Here is a 9,054-nt window from a genome sequence, read left to right on the forward strand (position 1 = left end):
CCTCTCAGCACCAGTTTTGGAACCTTGTTCAGTCGCCCAGTTGTGTCCGACTCTTTGAGACCCCGTGGACTGCAGCACACCAAGCTTCCCTGTCCATCACCACCTCCCGGAGCTTGCTCAAACTCACGTCCAGTGAGTCGGTGATGAAATCCAACCATCTCGTCCTCTGTCGTCCCCTTCTCCTCCTGCCCTCAGTCTTTCCCAGCATCAGGGTCTTTTCCGATGAGTTGGCTCTTTGCATCAGGTGGCCAAAGTATTGGAGCTTCAGCCTAGACCTAGCTGGGTTTCCATCCCACTTCTGACACTTAACAATCATGTGACCTTGGGCAAGTCACCCTCTGTGAGCCTCAGTTTTCATTATCTGTAAAATGGATGAGTCTAAAAGCGTTTAGCCCAATGTCTGACCCAGAGTAGCAACTCAACAAAACATCAAATATTTTCCTTGCCCTCCTTTCCCTCCTTTGCTGGTAACCCTGGTGCTGCATACATTCCTGAGCTAATCTCTTACCTGCTTAAGACTCTCCCTGGCTCCCTTCTGCCCTCAGGATCAAGTTCTTTAATGTGGCTTCTGAGCTCCTTTGTACTGTGGCCCCATCCACCTCACTAGGCTCCTGTCTTCCCTCTCCCTTCCCTGTCTCCTCTCCAAGCCCGTCACCCCGCTGGCTGCCAAACTGTTATGAATGACCTGCCTTGTTCTTTCTCTGCTGGGCCTGGGTGCCTGCTGGGCCTGCCACCTGAATTGCCCTCTCTCCTCTGCTTTGCCGCCTTACTTTTCACGTCTCGGTTTAGATGTCACTGCCAGGAAGCCTTCACTGACATCCCCTCTCCCCACCTGGGCCCTCTATTCTCCTTTAGCCCCCCATCACTGATGTATTCACAGCCCTTATTGACATCACTGAATTTTCTCTTTTTTTGACCACATCATGCCAGATCTTAGTTCACTGGCCAAAGATCAAACCCACCTCCCCTGCAGTGGAAGCTCAGAGTCTTAACCACTGGACTGCCAGGGAAGTCCCATGACTTCACTGAGTTTTATCGACTAATGCAGTTCAATCAGTATATAATTTGAGCCATGTATGTAATTTAAAGTTTTCTAATAGCCACATTAAAAGCATAAAAAGAAACTGCCGAAATTAATGTTAATAATGTTTATTTAACCTAATATTTCCATATATTATCATTCTCACTTGTAAACAAATATCAATGAGCTATTTTGCTTTCTATCTGATCTTACTGAGTCTCTGAAGCCCGGGATGTGTTTTACAGTTACCGCCCTTCTCGATTTAGAGGAGCCACACCTCAGGCCTCAGTTGCTCTATAAACTGGCCGCCGCAGGCACAGCTGTCAACTTGTCTTTCTCCCAGACTCGACTCTTACTGCGTGAGAACAGGGGCTGCATTGTGACCATCTTTGTGATGTGACCTCCTAACCTGGTATCTGGCTCATGGTAGGGGCTCAGTACCTGTCTGTTAATTCCCTGAATGAACAATGGTCCGGTGAGGTCATGATTTTATTCACTTTTTCCAGGTGAGGACACTGAGGTTCAGAGAGGTGAAGTGAGCACCCTGAGATCCCACCAAAAAGTATGTGATCAAGCCAGGATTTAAAATCCAGCTACATATTCCAAAGCCTGGCTCTCGGTGCCCTATCCTGCCTTCCAGCTAGTTCTCTGAACTGATTCTGAGAGGATTCTGGGAGGATTTTGTGGAACTGCTGTGGGCTGGAACTGGCCCTCAAAGAGTCAGCTTCTCCATCAGGTGGTCCTAGTGGAGGAGAGAAACCCCTGGAACGTGAGGAATCTTTTTATGCTGATATGGATACTCTCCTGCTTGGTAATTTCCAGGCCCCGGTTGTAGAGACTGAACTGAAGTCTGATTGTCCTCGGCCTTTTGTTGCGTCAGGGCAGTGTGCCCTCTCGAGGCTTGATCACCGGTGGGTGCCCCAGGAGCTCCGGCTCTGTGAGGTTTAGGCCTGGATCCCGGTCCCTGAGGCCCCTTCATTAGGTCCCGCCCTATGGTGTCGAAAGGACTGGCTTTGTATGCAGGACGCCTGCGTCAGAATCCTGCTTCAGCGGGGTACTAGCCATGTTGCTGGAGTTTTTCACGTAACTGTCCTAATCCTCAATTTCTCTTCAGTGACAGTTTTCTGTTTTGTTGGGTGACTTTGTGGACGAAGCAAAGTTGTATGTTTTAAGCACCTAGAACCGATGGGGGAGTACGTTCAGTGTCGGATGGTTTTTGTTGAGCTGTTACCGTGTTGTAGCGTTTTCTGGACAAAGTCCTCTGTGCCCACTCCCCTGGGTTCACCCCTTCGGTTTCATGCCCAGGATTCTGCCTCTGCCTGTGAGTTTCTGAAGGCCTGGCCAGGCCTGTTCATCTGTGGGTTCCTTAAGCACATGGCCATTAAGTGCCTCCTGCCTGGTTAGGGGCAGACCGAAAAAAAAAAAAACGTCTCCTATAGGTTTGTACACAGTTCTTTCTTAGGCAAAGAATACCTTCGTGGATTTTGTAGAAGGAGATTGAGAAAGAGGATGGCGGGATGAAATTTCTGGTGAAGGCTTGAAAGCCTGATTCAAGGCCGACCTCGGACTAGAGGTACCCCTGGGCTGTGAGGTTTGGGGAGACGCTCCCGGTCGCCAGGGTTAGCTCAGCAAGGGCAGGGAGCTGTGTGTGGCTTCTTCCTGACTGGATCTTTAGGAAGAACGATGTCTGGTACATAGTATAGGCTCAACAGTTATTTGTTGAATGAATCAGTTTTGTTCAGCCTCTATTTGAAAAGATAAATACCGTGAACACAGGCTCCCCATTTTGTAGTGAAATGCTGCTTTATAATCTGCGTGAAAAAGTGCACAGCAGAGTGTAAATGGTGCAACTTGTTGGAACACAGTTTGGCATTAAAAATGTGCCTTGTGTTTTTTTAACAGCTTTACTGAAATGTGATTTATATGCCATAAAGTTTACCCATTTGAAATACACTATTCAGTGTTTTTTTTTCCAGTATATCTACAGAGTTGTGCAATCATCACCATAATCTTAATTTTAGAACATTTTCATCATCCAAAAAAAACCCTGTGCCCATTAGCATTTACTTCCAGTCTTAGCTTGGGCTGCTGTAACAAAAAACTGTAGACTAGGTAACTTACTGACTACCTGCGTGCATGCTCAGTGGTGTCCAACTCTTCACACCCCCATGGACTGCAGCCCTCCAGGCTTCTCTGTCCTTGGAGTTTTCCAGGCAAGAGTACTGGAGTAGGTTGCCATTTTCTACGCCAGGGGATCTTCCTGACCCAGGAATTGAAGCCATGTCTCCTGTGCCTCCTGCATCGGCAGACGGATTCTTTACCACTAGCACCGCCTGGGAAGCCCATTATTGACAACAGAAATTGGTTTCTCACAGTTCCTGCATCTGGAAGTCTGAGGTCAGGGTGCCAGTGTGGTCAGGTTCTGGTGAGGACCTCCTTCTTACTGTATCCTCACATGGTGGAGAGCAAAGAGAGGAGGTAGGAGCTCTGGAAACGCTTATAGACACCAGTGCCATTCCTGAGGGCTCCACCGTCTCCAGCTCATCTGGTCTTAATCACCTCCCCAAGGCTCACCTCCTGATACATCCCGCAGGTGGGGGCTGGGTTTTATCACATGAATTCCAGGGGACACGTTCAGTCACCACACTCCCCGTTTCCACTCCCTGCCCGCTTCCTGCACCCTGCTGCTGCTGCCGCCGCCGCCAAGTCGCTTCAGTCGTGTCCGACTCTGTGCGACCCCACAGACGGCAGCCCACCAGGCTCCCCCATCCCTGGGATTCTCCAGGCAAGAACACCTAGGCAACCACAATCTGCTCTTTGTCTATTGGTTTGCCTGCTCTGGGCATTTCATAAAAACGAGACGCTACAATGTGTGGACTCTTGTGAGATCCCTCGGTGTTGTAGCCTGTGTTAGTACCTCACTCCTTTCTGTGACTGAGGGCTGTTATAAACATGTACCCGTTTTTGTTTGTTCATTGGTTGCTGATATTTAGGTTGTTTCTGCTTTTCTGGCTCTTTTGCTATATCAACATTTATGTGTGTACAAGTTTTTGTGTGGACATAAATTTTCATTTCTCTGGGAGTAGGGTTGCTGAGTCGTGTGGTAACTCTGTGTATTTAGCATTTGGAGGAACTGCTCAGCTCTTTTCCAAAGCGGCGGCGCCATCTCACACTCAGCATCCTACACTCTGTGTGAGGATCCTTATTTCTCCATGGCCTTGCCGGCACTTGTCATTATCTGTCTTTTATTGTGGCCATCCTGTGGGATGTGGCATGGTATCTCACTGGGGTACTGATTTGCATTTCCCTACCAGCTGACCACGTGGGACATTTTTTCATGTGCTTATTAGCCACTTGTATATTTTCAAATCCTTTGCCCATTGAAAAAATGTAACTGTATTTAGACATGGCACTTCCACTTCTTGTTATCTGTCGAAAAATCCTGCTTGTGGACAATGAGACCCATATAAGGAGATACAGCATTGTTTGTGAAAGGAACAACTTGGAAAGAAATTGAGTTTCCTACACAGTACCTGGTAAATAGACATCCTTTTTAGAGGTCTCTTTCAGACTGTGACCCGTGTCAACTTGTGAAATTCGATTTAGTAGGTCGGAACCAGAATTAAGCAAAAAAGAAGAAAGCAACAGAACAGCAGGCACTTGAAGAATGAAGGCTAACGTGTTTCCTTCTCTTGGTTGGGGTCAGTGAGGTTTGAAAAACGCTGCTGTAGAATGCTCTGCAGGAGTTAAGGACGCTGCTGTGGATCTGTTTGTACTGTCGTGAAAACATCTCGACACGTTCAGTGAAGACACTGCAGAATAGTGTGCGCTTACACACGCGGAGAAAGGTCGGGAATGTCTTACTGACGAGAGTGGTTCCTTCTTCTGGGAGACCAAGATGCGAGTATAGTCAAGAAGAACTCGTCCGTCTCTTGCATTTATGTGTAGTTTTCTCTCATTACGAACAGATGACCCAGAGTGAAAAGCACGCTGTTGAGAGACAGACCGGAGTGTACTTGGTGTGCGATTTCTGAATGGGACGTGCAGTCTGATCCAGGCCGCTCACGGCCCTTCGTTGGTGAAACGCTTCGGGGCCCTCGCCTGGACGGCCGCTGGTTGGGTGCTGCCAGGGCAGGCCCCGTTGGCAGCGGCTGAGCGAGGCAGGGCGGCGGCGAGGCGCAGGGGTGTCGGTTCACTTGCCCGCGGGGCTGAAGGCCCTGCCTCGGGGCGCTGGGCCCTCACCGCGACCCTTGAGGGCGCGTGGGGCCAGGGTGGTACGCAGGCGAAGAGCATGGGCTCTGCAACCAGGCCGGCTGTGGTCTTTCAGCGTAGTCACTCTGCCAGGCCTCCCTTTTCCTCACTTGAGAAAATGGCAGCCCTGAAAAAGGACTGCGGAGCCCAGGTGGGCTGTGGTGAGGAGGCGGCGCCAGGCTGCCCGTCCCTGGGCGCGGGGTCCGTCTGTGCAGGCGCCCCTGCGGATGGCGGCCGCGGTTATGCTGTGCTCTGCAGGTGAGGACGCTGGCCCTGACCAGGTGCCCTCTGAGTAGGAGCTGAGTGCCTGGAATGGGCCCCAAGACACCGGATTTTGGCCTCAACTTTGCTACCTAACCCTGTGTGATTTGGAGCACATAAGCTCCTTCCCTTCCCGAAACTTGGTCTCCTCCATCCACACCATGATAAAGTCTCATCTCAGCCCTCTTCCTTTGCCTGGGTTTGATTTTGGATGGGGACCCAGAAAGCCCCAACCTAGGCCCAGAGTGAGGGATCAGAATGGATACCTAAAGCTGAAGGCTTGAAGCTGGAGGTGTGGCTGGAACCGACAGAGAGCCCTGATGCCCGAGGGTCACGACATTTCAAAGGGGGAGCAGGTAAAGCCCACATGGAGGTTTGACGGGAGCCAGGCTGGAATTTCTGCGTTTAAGAGCGGTTTCTTCTAAGAGTTGCAGTGTCAAATGGCATTTTTCATGTTTTGCCTCTTGGAAACTTGTCTAAGATCAGATTCTTTGGCTTTGCCTGCCACGTGGCTTTCAGCCGTGACTGGTGTTGGCTTGAGTCACTGATCGGCCATTTCCTCCAATGGTAGCGAATCAATGGCTGTGATGGAGAGAAGCCAGACTTGGGGATGTAGAGACCAGAGTCGGCTGAGCTTCCCAGGAAGCTGTTTGTGTAGTTTTGGGGCCACTGAGCCACCAACTGCAAAGAGTGGTGGCAAACTTTTACAATTTGTTTAGAAAATGGAGTTTGTCCTAGTGATACTGGAGGGAGTTGAGAATTATGAAGAGTTAAAAAGGAAAATATTGAATATCTCTCCTTTTCTTACAAATTATGCTTTTTAATATTTCACTTGTTATGTGTACTTATAGCCTCCTACTTTGCAGGAAGGATTTGAGGTGACTTTAGTGTACATGTGTTTTTTTTGTCTTTCAGTAATTGAAGGCATATCCTACTTAAGTTTGCTTTTTTTTCCCCCCTCCAGTTACCCTCATAGCAGACACATTTTATGTAATCATTTTCCTGATGCTGAAATTTTATGATATCTAATTCTTTTGCTTGATTCTGATGTTGAAGTTTCATTCCAACTCCAGAGTTTGGTGATCAGACAGCGTTGTCCTAGGAGCAGGACAGGTCTGTGTTTAGAGGCCCGGAAAGAGCAAATTGCCAAGAAGTCAAGCTGAACTTCCATCAGCTCCTAGTTTACAGCTTGGGAGAGGGAGGCTTTGTTGGGTTTTAGACATAAAATACTTGGATTCTGGACTTAGTTCTCTGACTAACTGCCCTGCGACTGGCTAGGCCACTGAAATAATCTTCCTTTGTAAAATGCATAGACCCTCAGGGAACTGGCCAGTTCTCGGAAGGTAGATCATTTACAAGTTATAGAGCGTTGTATGTTTCGTGGTGACAAGGGTACTTTGCGCCCATTTATGGAATACTCACAGTATGCAGGGCACTTGCTAGACACTAGGTGTCTTGTTTAATCACCAATTACTCCGTGAAGTAGCTGCTGTTCTTTTGCAGATGAAGGAAGCGGGGTGGGAAGAGGTACTTGGCGGAGTTTAGAGCAGGAGTCAGGGAACTGCGTTTTGTGTTGAACCACACAAATCCTATTGTGGATTAGTTCTTAGCCTCCAGACTCACTGAACCTGCTTGTATAATTTAGCCAGTAAAACTTCTGGAATCAGTGAATTTTGCATTTTTGTCTGATGTTCTTAAAGCATCCAAATTAGTACCTGATACTTTTAAGCTCATAGGCATATTGATAATGATAATAGTAGCACTGACAAAAACAACGGTCGACGCCTCCCGCCGGTCACTCCTGTGTGCTAAGTGTTTATATGCACCAGTTTATTTAATCTTCACAGGTCGAGGGGTGGTGGCCCATGTACTGAATTAGTAAGAAAGTGTGACTCGAGCGCATCAGGAGCTTATGTTTGGCCCGGGGCCTCCGCGCCCGGCCCCTCGATGGCACACGGAACGCTTGCTGTGTGAATGAATCCCTGACCGAGCACCCTTACTCGGGCGTGAGCCACAGCCCAGCCCCGGAGCCTGGGTTCCTCACTTGCGCGCTGCCTGCCCTCGGGCTGGTGCCGCTGCCGGTCGGGGGCAGTGCAGGGGGTCCGGCAGCCACAGCCCAGCCCCGGAGCCTGGGTTCCTCACTTGCGCGCTGCCTGCCCTCGGGCTGGTGCCGCTGCCGGTCGGGGGCAGTGCAGGGGCTCCGGCAGGCTCTGCTGTTCAGGTGGTGACCCCTCTTTTGTCGCCCTTGTTCTCTCCTAGTGGCCTTGCCCTCGGTGCGCCAGATGACCCGGAAGGCATCAGCCCTGACCCTGGTTCGGGAAACGGTGGTAAGTACACAGAGTAAGACCAGGGGACGTGGATGCTTGGCCGTGAGGGCCGTGAGCCTTTGAGCTGGGAGCCTGGGCCTGAGCTGCAATGGGTCCAAGGCCCAGTGCTCCCCTGGCGTGGCTTGGTGCTCCCAAGAAGGGCGCGGTGTTTAATGTAAATGTTGACCCGCTCCTCGCCTCCTTTCATAAGCACCAAGCTAGGGGACTAGATGTCCTTTGGGCCACACTTCGTGAGTTTCATTTCTCACCACCACGCTTGCATAGGGGGTTCAGCCAGTGTTTGCTGAACTGAACGACCAAGGGAGGTTGGGTGTTGAGTCGGAGACTCCGTCAGGTTCAAAGGCTCTGTTGGGTCCTGCTCCCGAATGGCTGGAGGCCCTGGAGGGCTGCTGTCCAGACCTGAGCGTGCCAAGGCCTTCCTGGCAGGCTGCTGGGCTCCGTGTGCTGGCTGGGGCCCGGCGTTCCTACGCGGGCCTGCCCTTCGGAGACACACAGCTGGGTAGACCACAGGAGACGGCACTGAGCAAATACGCAGTCTGCTGGGTTGAAGCTGGATTGTGAGGAAGCTTTCTGTTCTGCAGTTTGGGTTTTGCTAAGCCTTCCTCATAATTTTTGTTTCTGAAAGAAAGTGGATGCCCTCATCAGTGTCTGTGGGAAGTGCTAATAATTTGCCTTGTTGAAATATCTTAGAGATATTTTGACAGGTGTTTTTTTCCCCCCGTTTCCAGAGTAATGAGATTACGGGCAAAAAGAAGGAGTTTTTAGAGCAGATAACCTAAGTTTCACACGGTGAGAATATGTTAATTCTCCCTCAGGTTTTCCTTTAGAACCTGGCAACTTTTACTTTAAGCATGCAGTGCAACAGTTCTGGTTATTCTGCCTTCTGCCCCCAGGCCGTTGGGACCAGAGACTTGATCGGCCTGCTCCTTAATTCAGCCCTGGTGTGTTTCCTGCCAGGCTCGGGGCTCCGCTCCGCACTGGGGTTCAGCCTGGATCATGGCTCCGATCACGCCTGGAAGGCAGGCAAAGAATGGTCGCGCAGCCAGCTGGGGGTTGAGGAGCTGGGCGATGGGCTGAGAAGCAGGTTTCCCCTCAGAAAGGAGCGGGGCGGCCGGAGTGTCCCCGGCAGACGACCTGGCCTGGAGACCTGGAGGGTGAGGGGCCCTGGGCGGGGGCACGCGTGGGGGATAGAGC

At 50.5% G+C, this 9,054-nt stretch overlaps 1 protein-coding gene across 1 annotated transcript in view; it reads left to right on the forward strand.

Annotated features, from left to right (window-relative positions):
• Positions 1–9,054, forward strand: part of CDK5RAP2 (CDK5 regulatory subunit associated protein 2) — a 183,302-nt gene that overhangs the window by 2,415 nt on the left and 171,833 nt on the right. Inside the window, exon 2 of the mRNA XM_010848429.1 lies at positions 7,793–7,860. Within this exon, the coding sequence (XP_010846731.1) occupies positions 7,793–7,860 (68 nt within the window). The remainder of the gene's footprint in view (positions 1–7,792; positions 7,861–9,054) is intronic.

This window comes from Bison bison, unplaced genomic scaffold (genome assembly GCF_000754665.1).
Source record: "Bison bison bison isolate TAMUID 2011002044 unplaced genomic scaffold, Bison_UMD1.0 scf7180017864266, whole genome shotgun sequence".
Lineage (NCBI taxonomy): Eukaryota > Metazoa > Chordata > Mammalia > Artiodactyla > Bovidae > Bison > Bison bison.